The sequence below is a fragment of the Ranitomeya variabilis genome, chromosome 3, assembly GCF_051348905.1.
Source record: "Ranitomeya variabilis isolate aRanVar5 chromosome 3, aRanVar5.hap1, whole genome shotgun sequence".
NCBI classification, from domain to species: Eukaryota; Metazoa; Chordata; class Amphibia; order Anura; family Dendrobatidae; genus Ranitomeya; species Ranitomeya variabilis.
The window spans coordinates 741,642,447-741,658,122 of NC_135234.1; the positions used below are offsets into that span (position 1 = coordinate 741,642,447).

At 41.1% G+C, this 15,676-nt stretch overlaps 1 protein-coding gene across 1 annotated transcript; it reads right to left on the reverse strand.

Moving 5' to 3' along the window:
* Window positions 1-315: 315 nt before the first annotated feature.
* Window positions 316-1,183, reverse strand: LOC143817255 (uncharacterized). Its single transcript, XM_077298496.1, has 2 exons — window positions 1,057-1,183; window positions 316-976 (listed from the first exon to the last, which is right to left on the reverse strand). Exon 2 carries the CDS (start codon window positions 961-963, stop codon window positions 316-318), a length of 648 nt encoding a protein of 215 aa, XP_077154611.1. The 5' UTR covers window positions 964-976; window positions 1,057-1,183.
* Window positions 1,184-15,676: the final 14,493 nt, after the last annotated feature.

Consider the following 15,676-nt stretch of genomic DNA (forward strand, 5'->3'; position numbering starts at 1 on the left):
TTTGGCTACAAAAATTTTGGTGTTTTATGAAAATAATAGCAGTATGACGTATACAATTGTTAACACATCAACACATAAACCACTAATTGATAGCCCATAAACCCAGGATAGCGGCCTTGACCGCATTGTAATAAAGACGAGAATATTATGTGTGAAATATAATATATTTAAAAGAACACAAATTCTTTGCAATATTTACAAAAGATTTTTCAATTAGAAAAAAACAAAAAAAAGCCCCTTTCAAAGGCAACCGGCAACTGGAGCTAAAAAACAAACAAAAAAAAACTCGGTGCCACTGAAAACTTTTGCCCACGTTCAATTCAGAAAAGTATATTCTGGAGAATAGAGGAAATTTGATCCCTCTGATTGATATGGTGCTCCCCCCATATGCTGCGAACTTCCTCTATCTCCAGAAGTAACTTGGCTGTGGGCCAAATACTGGGGTCTGGAAGCTGGTGTTTCCGGTGTTCGGTGTCGGGGCCTGAAAAGTCCCAACACCCCCATCAGAACTTCATTGTATGGAGATATCGGAGCAGGGTCCTCCAGAGCAGTGAGGGACATCTGGACCATGGACATGAAAAGAGATTGTCTATCCGGTGGCAGGGAGCGTGTTTTTCTTGCCACAGTTATTGCGAAGGAGTCGCAGTGGTCATCAGAACTTGATTTTTTTAATAGATCTAACGTGTCGCAAGCTATTTGGACAGTTTGGTCATCTTGGTTTTTCTTTGTTTTTTTTTTTTTCTCTGCTGCCACCGGATAGACAGCTCTCTTCTCCACTCTCACAGCTTCTGCGGAATCAGATGCTTCAGCAGCTGCTGAACTAGATGTTGATGCAGCAGCTGCTGAAGTGGATGCTGATTCAGCAGAAGCTGTGGGAGTGGAGGTAGAGATGGTCCCTCCCACTCCAGAGGAACTGCCTGCTCCATCCTCTTTGTCGCTGTCCTCCAAATCACCCACCGACATGTTTCCTTCCGTCCTGTTGGAGAAAAAAAAAACATCAATTTTTCGCACAACATATTATATTTAAATAATCATGTGGAGTGGATTTTAACTTACTTTCTCAATGTCCTACTGGACACAAGAAACTGCAGCTCTTCGCTAAAGGGAAATTTACTTTTGCTTGGCGAAGAGCCACTCTTAGAACATTCGTTCAGGAACTTCGTGAAACGGTCTCTGATTGAGCGCCAACGTTTTCTCACATCGTTATCTACCAAAAAAAGGTTACAAAATACAACAACATTTTTTGTGAGATCTAAACAAATTATATTTTTAATATACTCAAGGTTTACTAAATAAATTTAAATAAAATTACCAATTTGCTGCTGTGTACTCCCTGGATACTTGTCCCAATCTGGGATAAGGTCTCGTACTATTTTAGTCCAGGCTAGTTCCCGGAAATATTTATCCTTGTAGGATTCATCAGCTGGGTCCCACAAGGCCGGATAATCCCGAACCTACAATAAATACAATAGTGTCATCTCATAATCTATAGCGCGACCAAGTAATGTTAAACAATTGCTGGAATTGTTTGTGTTTGGTGTGAACTTTAGTATTGTGCTAAGTCGCCGGACACAGGGACAACTCTCCCATCCTAAATACCGCATGGGAGTTGTAGTCCGATACGGCGACTTAAAAAGGAGCAAACGGGGGCACCACGGTCGGTGGGACTCAAACCTAGGCCCAGAAAACACTATATGACAAAAAAAGAGAAAAAAAAAGATGGGCCTAACAAAAAACGGGAGTCACCACCATACAAATAACAAGAAAGCAGCTTTATTCCACACATATGCAAAAGACAGAACATTTTAAAAACATTAAAAACTAAGGGATGTGACATATCCCTGTACAAACCAAAGGCCCATAATACGGCCACAGCACCGCATCACTCCCAAAGGGGTATTATTTGCACATGCCCAAAATAATACAAAATCTGTCCCACAGGCTCATGTGAAGGCTAAGAATAAAATTAACCAGCTCCCTGAATGCTGACTGTCACTAAGATGTGAAAAATGCAATGCCTACCTAATAGTGGTATGCAATCTGAAAAAGGAAGAAAATGCACACAATTTTACACATGAAAAAAACCATCAGACTAGGACAGCATGCTGTAAATAACCATGGATGAAATACCCACCAGTAGAGGGAGAATCATGACCTGGAGCGCAAAAACACATGCAATAACGCAGAAATACCACAGATTGCTAGCATGGGCATGTATACCCTAAGGGAGGTGCGGGCGGCAGACACCCAACGCGTGTCGCCACACAGCGGTGGCTTCGTCAGGGGTGATGACATCCTTGGTTTGTACAGGGATATGTCACATCCCTTAGTTTTTAATGTTTTTAAAATGTTCTGTCTTTTGCATATGTGTGGAATAAAGCTGCTTTCTTGTTATTTGTATGGTGGTGACTCCCGTTTTTTGTTAGGCCCATCTTTTTTCTCTTTTTTTGTCCGATACGGCGACTTAGCACAATAGAGGCATATCGTCGCATGGGGACGGACACACATATTTAAGTATTTAAGTGCCACGTATAAGTGCCACGTGCCACGTATTTAAGTGCCACGTGCCACGTATTTAAGTGCCACGTATAAGTGCCACGTGCCACGTATTTAAGTGCCACGTGCCACGTATTTAAGTGCCACGTGCCACGTATTTAAGTGCCACGTGCCACGTATTTAAGTGCCACGTGCCACGTATTTAAGTGCCACGTGCCACGTATTTAAGTGCCACGTATTTAAGTACCACGTATTTAAGTGCCACGTGCCACGTATTTAAGTGCCACGTATTTAAGTGCCACGTATAAGTGCCATGTGCCACGTATCACGTACAAGTGCCACGTGCCACGTATTTAAGTGCCACGTGCCACGTATTTAAGTGCCACGTGCCACGTATTTAAGTGCCACGTGCCACGTATTTAAGTGCCACGTATTTAAGTACCACGTATTTAAGTGCCACGTGCCACGTATTTAAGTGCCACGTATTTAAGTGCCACGTATAAGTGCCATGTATCACGTATAAGTGACACGTATCACGTATAAGTGACACGTATCACGTATTTAAGTGCCACGTATCACGTACAAGTGCCACGTGCCACGTATTTAAGTGCCACGTATCCCGTATTTAAGTGCCACGTCTTTCATTTGCACGTATTTTTCCTATTGTAAGGTGGCATTAATCCCGGTTAATAATGGAGAGGCGTTAATAAGACGCCTATCCATTATTAATCCTATTAAAGGGTTAAATGGCGGAAAAAATTGGCGTGGGCTCCCGCGCAATTTTCTCCGCCAGAATGGTAAAGCCAGTGACTGAGGGCAGATATTAATAGCCAGAAGAGGGTCCATGGTTATTGGCCCCCCCTGGCTACAAACATCTGCCCCCAGCCACCCCAGAAAAGGCACATCTGGAAGATGCGCCTATTCTGGCACTTGGCCACTCTCTTCCCACTCCCGTGTAGCGGTGGGATATGGGGTAATGAGGGGTTAATGCCACCTTGCTATTGTAAGGTGGCATTAAGCCCGGTTAATAATGGAGAGGCGTCAATAAGACGCCTATCCATTATTAATCCAATGAAAGGGTTAAAAAAAAAAACACAAACACTAGAAAAAAAATATTTTAATGAAATAAAGACACACACTTTTTGACCATATTTTATTGTACGCTCAATCCGTCCTGAAGACCCTCGACCTGAAAAAGACGCAAAATAAAAAAACAAATTCATACTCCCTGGCCCTGTCCGCAGAAATCCATCGAGGGTCCAACGAAGATCTTCCATGGAGAACAGACACATCCAGAGATATGTCTGCTCTCCACGGCTGCAGCAACACACTGACAGGAGCCATAGTTCCTGTCGGTGTGTCACTGCGCATGCGCGAGCGAGTTAACCGGCGGTCATTGACCCCGGCTCTCTCGCTTAACGGCAGTGCTGCGTGGGAAAGTTCAACGCAGCTGTACTGCCGTTAACCGAGACGCCGGCGCCATTGAGCTCAGGGACAGTACGCGATACACTGCTAGGAGCTTCGCTCCTGGCAGTGTATCGCCGGAGAGCAGCCGATCGTCGTGGGACACTCGGTTATGGATTCTGCGGACAGGGAGTATGGATTTGCTTTATTATTTTGGGATTTTTTCATTGAGGATCGAGGGCTTCGCCTACAAGTGTGCTGTTGGTGAGTATATACTCTGTGTTATGTGTTGTATGTACTGTACTGTGTGTCATGTTTGTGTATTGTGTGTTTGTGTTTGGTGTGAACTTTAGTATTGTGCTAAGTCGCCGGACACAGGGACAACTCTCCCATCCTAATACCGGATGGGAGTAGTAGTCCGATACGGCGACTTAGCACAATAGAGGCATATCGTCGCATGGGGACGGACACACAGACTTACCAAATCAATCAGACGCCCGACATCGATCCCCATGCGACGGTATAACTCCATGATGACAGTCTCTTCGTGACACAGTCGGGACCACACACGCCGCCCACGGACTTCCGCCCACGCACTTCCGCCCGCTTCCCCGCACTTCCTGCAGCAGCGGTTCTGCACATCAAACCGCAGTAAAACACGCAGATATATTTTTGATCTGCGTGTTTTACTGCGATTTTGACCTCACAATGGAGGTCTATGGGTGCAGAACCGCTGCGTTTCAGGAAGAAGAATTGACATGCTCCTTCTTTTTTCCGGGAGCTATTCAGCACGGCTTTTTTTTTAAATTTCCGGACCATGTGCACAGTGTGTCCTGTTTTCCATAGGGTACAGTGTACTGTACCCTGCATGGAAAACAGCTGCGGAACCGCAGCGGCAAAACCGCCGCGGTTCCGCGGCAAAAAACGCACTGTGTGAACATGGCCTAAAGAAGATTATTAACTCTTCAGATGCTTAACATGAATTAATGCAATGTGGAAGGAAAAAATGACACATTTTACTTTTTTTTTTTACAAATATTTTACTTTAGCCCCAATTTTTTTATTTTCACAAAAGTAACAGGAGAAATTGGGTACCAAAATTTTAATGCAATTTATCCTGCGTTATACAGCATATGTGGGGGAAAACTACTGTTCGGGCACATGGCAGGGCATGGAAGAGAAGGAGCGCCATTTGAGTTCTTCAATGCAAAAATGTCTGAAATCTAGAGTGAACACTGTCATGATAATGTAAAAATGCCATGTTTGAGTATCTACCTAAAAGTCCCATGGCTTTTCAGACACACTCTGTGGGCCTTTCCGACACCCTCTTCCTTCTCACTCTGCCTGAGTATGTAATTCAAAACCCCTCATTTCCCCCCTCCCTCAAGAATTTATATGGCTTCAAAGTGAAAGTACAAGTAGAAGCACATGGGAAAAAGAACCCAGGTTTCTTTGTCCTTGCAAATGTAAATATCATAGCACCAATTAATAATAGATGTGGGACAAATACATTTTTGACATGGGCTTCGGTAGAACAATCAGCCTGTGAGTTTTCTAGGTTCCAGAACCAGCACAATTGAGAAATGGATTACTACAGAACTGGGTCACCCAGCTACCCCATGTCTATACTCAATGAATCCTTATGGCATGCTGAGCATAACGACACAGGTGTCGTCTTTCTACAAGGTTCCTACACCAAGATATGTGGGATGATGGGTTTTCATAATGCTAAGACAGGGGAATATCTAGTCTCTAAGTGAGGTCACCACAGGGGAGGGCTTTGGTTTTAGGCTAGGAAATAAGTGAGTCAAGCAGCAGTCTTCACATGTCTTTGTCTGGGGTCTAGCTGCTATACAGGGGTGATGCATCTGGACATATGCTTGCCCTTCCCCCACAGCACACGGTCGGCCAGGAGATGATATGACATAACGAAATGTAAGTGTTTTTCAATTTTAATCCCATTTTATTTATAATTTTATTGTACATATGATATTTGTCTTCTTTATAATATCTTTTTATACTTTGTAAACACTGCATACCTTTTTTGGAGTAAAATATAAAACTACTAGCTTGTCTCTCCTTGTTCTATAACGAACTGTCACGTCCTCTGATGTGAAATACGCTACTGATTTGGGTTGCCTCCGGACCCGTAAATAATTACAAAATCGGAGCTGGTGGCAGTGGAATTGTCCTGGGTGTTTTTGGAGTCTTTGCAGCAACTGGTGGCATTGACAATTATTGTTTCCGCCTGAGTGGGAGTAGTTATATCACCCTCGCTGCAGCGTGCCCAATAGCCAGTACATATCAGGCAGCCTTTCTGGTGACTAATTACCCTAGGTGCAGTATCCTGACTGACCTGAGGGTAAGGGGGGCGCCAGAGAGCTGCAGGTTCCATACTGGAACTTGGAAGTGGGATATAGATAAATCCCCTTCAGAAAGAACCAGGTTCAACCAAACAACCCCGGTTCATGACAAATTGGTGTGAGTGGTGGGGATGATAAAGGTATCCTCCCCGTGAGCCTTGACATATTGGGGACACACAGTGGGATTCCTGACAGACACCATGTCACATTTGGAGAGCCCCTGATGTAACTAAACAGTGAAAAAAACAGTGACACCATTTTGAAAACTAGACCCCTCAAGGAACATATCTAGATGTATGGTGAACACCTTGAACCCCCAGGTGCTTCACAGAGCTTTATAACATTGAGCTGTCAAAATAAAAGTCACATTTTACCCACAAAAATGTTCTTTTAGTGCCATTCTTTTTTAATTTTCACAAGGGTAACCATACAATTTGTTGTGCAATTTCTCCTGGGTACACTGATATGCCATATGTGGGGGAAAACTACTGTTTGAGCACACAAAGGGCTTGAAAGGAAAGTAGTGCCAAAATTGTCTGGAATCATTAGCGAATGCCATGTTGGATTAGGAGAGCCTCTGATGTGTCTAAACAGTGGAAATCCCCCACAAGTGAAACCATTTTGGAAACTAGACCCCTCAGAGAACTTTTCTAGATATGTGGTGAGCACTTTGAACCTTCAGATGCTTCACGGAAGTTTGTAATGTTTTGAAAATGAAAAAAAAATGCTTTTCCTGCAAACATGTTGGTTTTGCCTTAAATTTTTCATTTTTACAAACAGGTAACAGGATCAAAATGCACCATACAATTTATTGTGCAATTTCACCTGAGTACAACGATACCCCATATGTGGTTGCAAAGCTCAGACGGGAAGAAGTGCCATATTGAAGTTCAGAAGGGAAAAGGCGCCATATTGGAGATCAAATTTGCTGGAATGGTTTGCGGGTACCATGTCATATTGGCAGAGCCCCTGAGGTGCCAGAACAGTAGACCACCCCTCATAAGTAATGTAATGTAACAAACTACACTTCTCAATGAATTCATCTAGGGGTGCAGTGAGAAATTATACCATTAGGCGGTGAAGAAAGAATAATTACATTTTTACAGCTAAAATGTTGTTTTAGCCCCAAAGTTTAAATTTTTATAAGGGCTAATTGAAAAATGGACCTCTCAGTTTGTTGTGCAATTTCTCCTGAGAGCGCCAATAACCTACATGTTATTAGAAACTACTTTTGAGGCACAGTGCAAATCTTAGAAGGGAAGAAGAACCATAATTTAGTGCAGATTTTACTGTTCGGGTTTGTGAGGTCTATGACCCACTGAGCTGTACAGGACTCGGGAGGGATGGAGCGCTATTGGCCTCCTGGAGTGCAGATTTTCCTAGAATAGTTTGCAGACTCCATACATAGAGCCCTTAAATGCTAGAAGAGTAGAATACCCCCCTCAAGTGACCCCATTTTGGAAATTACACCACTTTAGGAATTTATCTACAGATGTAGTGATGATTTGACTCCATGTGTTTTTTCCAGAAACAAGAAGCAGTGGATGTTGCAGAATGAAAATTACAAATCTGCTATTGTAGTGCCCGTACATTGTAGAGCACAGTACGTTATTCCCAGCTCGTGCTTCTGGAGACACACATTTTTAAATTAAGCGGGCTCTCATCGTTACAGAAATTTCAACTATGTGAACGTTAAATATGGTTTCAGCATATGTGGGGCTCAGAATGGAGGGTGCATTTGGATTTGGGAGTGCAGAATTCGCTGGATTTCTTTTGGGGGGTGAGGAGCCATAGCGCTTTTCAGAGCATTTGTGCTACCAGTAACGTAGAAGCCCCCTATATTTCCATTGACAGTTCATGGAGCTGAGTGGGGACTTGCTTTTTTTGTTGAATGAGTTGAAACTTTTATTGGGAACATTTTACATAATGTTTAAGATTACATTTATCCGGTGATCTACGCTGAGCACTTGCATTGTGGTTTCCATCTAAATCTTCAAACAACTTTATTCAGAAGAAACCCCTGAGGGACCAATTCACTATGATGAGGCAGCAGGGTTATTCTGGACTCTGTTCAGTGGTGTTCTTTTTTTCAGAGGTGCATAAAACTGTGGTTAACTGTATTTTTATGCATGCCTAAAAAGATGGACACCACCAGATCATAGGCCAGACACCGTCCACAGTGACCCCATCTACCTCATTTTAGGGAATCTTCCACAGGGGGGTTTCATCTGAATTGCATATTTCAGAGATTCACCTGGAAACCCTGGTGTAAGCGCTTAGCGCAGAGCGCAGGCTAAATATGGGCCAAGCCTTACTGCGATCTTTAAGAGGTAGAATGAACAAACCAACAGCAGGTGAAGAATTTATTCTATTTATTTTTTACACTGTTCCTCATGTGGTATAAGTGATTACTGATTAGACTACTTTATTCTTCTGGTCGTGTGATTACAGTGATACTAAAAAAAAATTATGTTTGTAAGACAATAGCTTTTTTTGTTTTTTAAACTAGATTTTGCATTGCCATATTTTGAGAGCTATATTTTGAGAGCTATAATTTTTCCATATTTATGCTGACAGAATGATGTTAGGGCTTGTTTTTTGCGGGACCAGATGGCGCTTTTATTGGTACAATTTTTGGGCACATGGCATTTTGTGATCACATTCTATTCTGAATTTTGGGAGGCAGAATGAGCAAAAATGAGCAATTAAGGAATTGTTTCTTTGGGGTTTTTTTATACCGTTCTGTGAGTGGTAAAATTGATAAAACAGCTGTTTTATTTGGGTCAGTACGATTACAGTAACATAGTAACATAGTTAGAAAGGCCGAAAAAAGACATTTGTCCATCTAGTTCAGTCTGTATGTCAAAATAAATCCCCAGATCTACGCCTTTCTAAAGAACCGAATAACTGTAAGATACAATATTGTTACGCTCCAGGAAGACATCCAGGCCTCTCTTGAACCCCTTGATTGAGTTCACCATCACCACCTCCTCAGACAAGGAATTCCAGATTCTCCCTGCCCTATCAGTAAAGAATACTCTTCTATGTTGGTGGAAAAATCTTCTGTCCTCCAGATGCAGAGAATGCCCCCTTGTGAATATCACCTTCCTTGGTATAAACAGATCCTTGGGGAGATATTTGTATTGTCCCCGTATATACTTATACAGGGTTATTAGATCGCCCCTCAGTCATCTTTTTTCTAGACTAAATAATCCTAATTTTGCTAATCTCTCTGGGTATTGTAGTTTCCCCATCCCCTTTATTAATTTTGTTGCCCTTCTTTGTACTCGCTCTAGTTCCATTATATCGTTCCTGAGCACCGATGCCCAAAACTGTACACAGTACTCCATGTGCGGTCTAACCAGGGATTTGTACAGAGGCAGTATAATGCTCTCATCATGTATATCCAGGCCTCTTTTAATGCACCCCATGATCCTATTTGCCTTGGCAGCCACTGCCTGGCACTGGCTGCTCCAGGTAAGTTTATCACTAACTAGGATCCCCAAGTCCTTCTCCATATCAGATTTACCCAGTGGTTTCCCGTTCAGTGTGTAATGGTGATATTGATTCCTTCTTCCCATGTGTATAACCTTACATGTATCCTTCTTAAACCGCATCTGCCACCTCTCAGTCCAAGTTTCCAACTTATCCAGATCCATCTGTAGCAGAATACTATCTTCTCTTGTATTGACTGCTTTACCTAGTTTTATATAATCTAAAAATATCGATATCTTACTGTGTAAACCTTCTACCAGATCGTTGATAAATATGTTAAAGAGAATAGGTCCCAACACCGACCCCTGCTGTACCCCACTGGTCACAGCGACCCAGTTAGAGAATATACCATTTATAACCACCCTCTGCTTTCTATCACTAAGCCAGTTACTTACTCATTTACACACATTTTCCCCCAGACCCAGCATTCTCATTTTGTGTACCAACCTCTTGTGTGGCACGGTATCAAATGCTTTGGAAAAATCAAGATATACCACAAACACATCTAATGACTCACCTTGGTTCAGTCTATAGCTTACCTCTTCATAAAAACTGATCAGATTGGTTTGACAGGAGCAATTCCTCATAAACCCATGCTGACATGGAGTTAAACAGTTATTCTCATTGAGATAATCCAGAATAACATCCCTCAGAAACCCTTCAAATATTTTACCAACAATAGAGGTTAGACTTACTGGCCTATAATTTCCAGGTTCACTTTTAGAGCCCTTTTGGAATATTGGCACCACATTTGCTATGCACCAGTCCTGTGGAACAGACCCTGTCGCTATAGAGTCACTAAATATAAGAAATAATGGTTTGTCCTTTACATTACTTAGTTCTCTTAGTACTCGTGGGTGTATCCCATCCGGACCCGGAGATTTATCTATTTTAATCTTATTTAGACAGTTTCGCACCTCTTCTTGGGTTAGATTGGTGACCCTTAATATAGGGTTTTCTTTGTCTCTCGGCATTTCACCCAGCATTTCATTTTCCACCGTGAATACTGTGGAGAAGAAGGTGTTTAATATATTAGCTTTTTCCTCGTCATCTACAACCATTCTTTCCTCACAATTTTTTAAGGGGCCTACACTTTCACTTATGATTCTTTTACTATTGATATAGTTGAAGAACAGTTTGGGATTAGTTTTAGGGTACCGTTACACTAAACGACTTACCAACGATCATGACCAGCGATACGACCTGGCCGTGATCGTTGGTAAGTCGTTGTGTGGTCGCTGGAGAGCTGTCACACAGACAGCTCTCTCCAGCGACCAACGATTAGGGTAAAGACTTCGGCATCGTTGAAATTGTCTTCAACGATGCCGAAGTCCCCTGCAGCACCCAGGTAACCAGGGTAAACATCGGGTTACTAAGTGCAGGGCCGTGCTTAGTAACCTGATATTTACCCTGGTTACCATTGTAAAAGTAAAAAAAAAACAGTACATACTCACATTCTGATGTCTGTCACGTCCCCCGCCGGCGTCCACAGGGTTAAACTGCTTTCGGCAGGAGCGCTTGCTAATGCACACGCTGCTGCCGAGAGCTTCCCCACTGAATGTGTCAGCGCCGGCAGTAACAGCGGTGACGTCACCGCTGTGCTCTGCTTTACGGCCGGCACTGACAATCAGTGCAGGAAGCTCTCGGCAGCAGCGCAGCATTAGCAACGCTCCTGCCGAAAGCAGTTTAACCCTGTGGACGCCGGGGGACGTGACAGACACCGGAATGTAAGTATGTAGTGTTTTTTTTTTAACTTTTACAATGGTAACCAGGGTAAATATCGGGTTACTAAGCGTGACCCTGCGCTTAGTAACCCGATATTTACCCTGGTTACCATTGTAAAACATTGCTGGCATGGTTGCTTTTGCTGTCAAACACAACGATACACGCCGATCTGACGACCAAATAAAATTCTGAACTTCTAGCTCCGACCAGCGATATCACAGCAGGATCCGGATCGCTGCTGCGTGTCAAACACAACGAGATCGCTATCCAGGACGCTGCAACGTCACGGATCGCTGTCGTTCTCGTTGGGAAGTCGCTCAGTGTGAAGGTACCTTTACTCTCCTTAGCAATGTGCTTCTCTGTTTCCTTTTTGGCAGCTTTAATTAGTTTTGTAAATAAAGTATTGTTTTCCCAATAGGTTTTTAGAGCTTCAATGGTGCCATCCTACTTTAGTAGTTTAAATGCTTTCTTTTTACTGTTAATTGCCCCTCTTACTTCTTTGTTTAGCCACATTGGGTTTTTCCTATTTCTTGTCCTTTTATTCCCACCAGGTATAAACCGCTTACAGTGCCTATTTAGGATATTCTTAAACATTTCCCATCTATTATCTGTATTCTTATTTCTGAGGACATTGTCCCAGTCAACTAGATTAAGGGCATCTCTAAGCTGGTTAAACTTTGCGTTCCTAAAGTTCAGGGTTTTTGTGACCTCCTGACAATTTCCCCTAGCAAAAGATGCCCGAATAGCTGCAGATTTGTTATTCTGTCAGGTCTATTAGATAGTATTAGATCTAAAAGTGCTGCTCCTCTGGTTGGATTCTGCACCAATTGTGAAAGATAATTTTTCTTGGTTATTAGCAGAAACCTGTTGTTTATGGGTTTCGCAGGTCTCTGTTTCCCAGTTAATATCCGGGTAGCTAAAGTCCCCCGTAACAAGGACCTCATTATGGGTTTGGGTTGCAGCTTCATTTATCTGCCTTAGTAGTATACTTTCCATGACTTCTGTTATATTTAAAGTTGTAAACTTTCCATGATTTCTGTTATATACAGTGATACCACAATTACATTTTTTTTCATGTTTTGGCACTTTTACGCAGCAAAAACTATTTTATAGAAAAAATAATAATCGGCCCCTCGCGTTGATGTTGCCGATCGGAGGGGATAGGATGCTCCCTCCCTCTCCCTGCCTTCTAAATGCTGCAATTGATATTGATTGGAGCATTTAGGGGTTAAACTGCTGTGAATCGGTGTGGGCACCTTTCCTTCGCAGTGAGAGCTGTGTGTGTCAGCTGTCAGAATCGCTGAACACTCAGTGACGATCACTGTGTATGCAAAATCGCCAGGACATATCCATATGTCCAAGGTCGGAAAGTTCTTCCCCATCTGGACGTATGGATACGTCTAAGGTAGTGAAGGGGTAAATGAAGATGATACAAAACAACTGAGAAAAATCTTCTTTGAGTTTGAAGACGCACTCAAAGACGAATTACATTTTGGCATGGATGTGCAGTTCTTGAGCAGCTATAGGGAAGGAAAAATGTGCCCCAGAAGGTTGGTGAATAACTTGCCCTTTCCTAACGTAATTGACTTCACATTAGAATGGAGTCCAATATTAATAATTGCAGGTACAAAATGGACTTGTTTATAAAAAAAGGTGTAAATTTTCTGACATTGCCACTGTGAAGATTCTTTTGTTTGGTAGGTAAAGAATTATTAGGTTTTGAAAATCTGATTTTAAAAAAATGTATTCTAACATTATCACTTCTATTCAAGTAAAAGGACACCACACTCAAGAGTCAGCATCGGTGCACAAGTAGGGTATCCAGCCCTTCGTAACAATGTCTAGAAGAAAGACTTGGCACTCAGGTAGTGAAAAAATTGAAAGTTTAATTTATTTGCATCCAGACAACAATCCGTTATTTGAATGTTTTGGATCTACAATCAGACCTTCATCAGAAAAATCTTTTATCCGGATGGAGAATACATATACATATGGAGTAAACAAAAAATAGTTTTTCTTCTATACATTATCACTTCTACATCACAACTCGAACATGAAACTTTCATGAAAAAATCTATGAAACTACAGCATGATAGGGTCTGTCCCTCATTAACAAACCTAAAAAGTCAAATAACGTAAATACCACATCTTATTTCAATACAAATAAAAACATTTTTAATTGGAAAGCCAAGAAAATTGATAATAAAAAATTAAGCAATCATCAATGACCATTGACCAATCAAAGAAATCTGCATTGAAATCAGACAGTAATAATATAAAAATTACAATAGTAGAGACAACCAATAATATTATGGAAGTGGCCTCTGAACAAAATAGAACACCATGTTTTGAACACAAATTCTCATCATCCTCATTTATTTCCTTTTCTGACACAAGAAAACACCTTGAAAGTGTCAATGAACAAATCAACAAAATCAATAATCATAGGACTCAGGAGGATATTCTCTACCATAAAAGCATTAATTTAAATTTGACAACCTCCTTACTAATTAACACTTCTACAGAAAAAAATGAAAGCCTCAGAATCTCATTAAGTGGAAATTACAAATATAGATTAAACAACAAACCAGGTATCATTTTAATCAGTATAACGCCACCAACCTGACAGTGTCTGTAGTTTACTTAGCAAAATTCTGATGATAGGTTCGCTTTATAAAATATATTTTTATTTTCTGTCTATTTAAACATTTATTTTTTTATATAAAATAATTCTTGACACCACATGCAAATGCCAAGAACTGTCTTTTGTTTTTTTTGTTAATGGTGTTTATATAATGAAAAATGTTTTATTTAGAGCACAAACAATAGTGAGTGAACCTTGACATACCATGTGCCTTCTTGGTGCGAATACTTGAATTCAACCCCTATAGATCTGTCTGACCGTTTCATATATTTACACGTGGTTATATCCTGAGGAAGTGTGTGTTCTCCTGAAGGCGTCAATTAAAACCGGCAATAAATACAGTATCTGAACCTTGTTATCAATTCAATAGCAGCGCGGAAGTTCTACAAATTTCTCCCATATCTTTAATACCAGTCGGACAACCTGTGGATCTGCAGCAGCTGAACATTCATGCCTCTTAATTGTTGTGTATGCAAAACTTTGTCACATTAGCGCATTCTTTATTAATTGCTATAATTTCTACCAGGTAAGATCCTATTGCTGTCATTCTGCTTCCCAGCTCCTGTATAATATTATACACTGGGAAGGAAATATCCTATTATCCTTTTATCCACTTGAGTCGTGGAGAATTTTGACAACCAACTATGAGTAGTGCTGGATATGATTTGATTAGTGATTGCAGACCACTGGCATGAAAAACTCCCACTACCCCAGTGCGCGTTTCACCATTTTCTGCATCTTTTTGGGGCGTGTCAGGGTAGCGGGATTTTCTCATGCCAGTGGTCTACAATCACTATTCAAATCATATCCAGCACTACATTTCCCTGATAATGCTATTTTTAAAGCACTTTGTCCCATTATATGGGTTGGTACAGTAGCTGACAATATGCAGTCCAAGAGAATGCAGTGTACTAATCACGTGGGTGTGTATGGCTGTTTGTCTATGCACTAGAATTGTATTATTAATTTTCGCATACCTACATGTGGCTGGCTAGGCAATTGCAAATTGGACTTAATAGGTGTTTGATGATACCAATTATGGCCCTTTCTGCTCCATATTAGAAACTCCTCTACTTTGCACATTTATATAGATATAAGAGGTTTTGGACATTCATGGGAACCACATACACTTTTTGTTGGAGCATGTATGTGCATTATTACAGCTTGGTATAATTTATACTAATAATTGTTTTGGATCCTTTTATCATATAGTAAGTATTAATGATTTATAACAGGCATGTTTATGTCCCTAGAGGTACTCCATGTTTTATGAGATTATTTATTTGCATGTTTTTTAATATAATACTTTATTGAACTTTTCAAGATTTTTATTATACATATATCTCTTCTTTTCTATCCATCTAACTTCCTTATGGACATTATAAAAATTGTTAATGACAATTCATGCAGATTAATGTTTTTAATCTAACTGGCCACCTCAGGGACTCATTTGATTCAATTAATGCAAAGCATCGGATGAAACACTACGTACATATTTCTTATATTAAATGTTGCCTCCCTGTGTTCCAATATATCACATGATATTGGG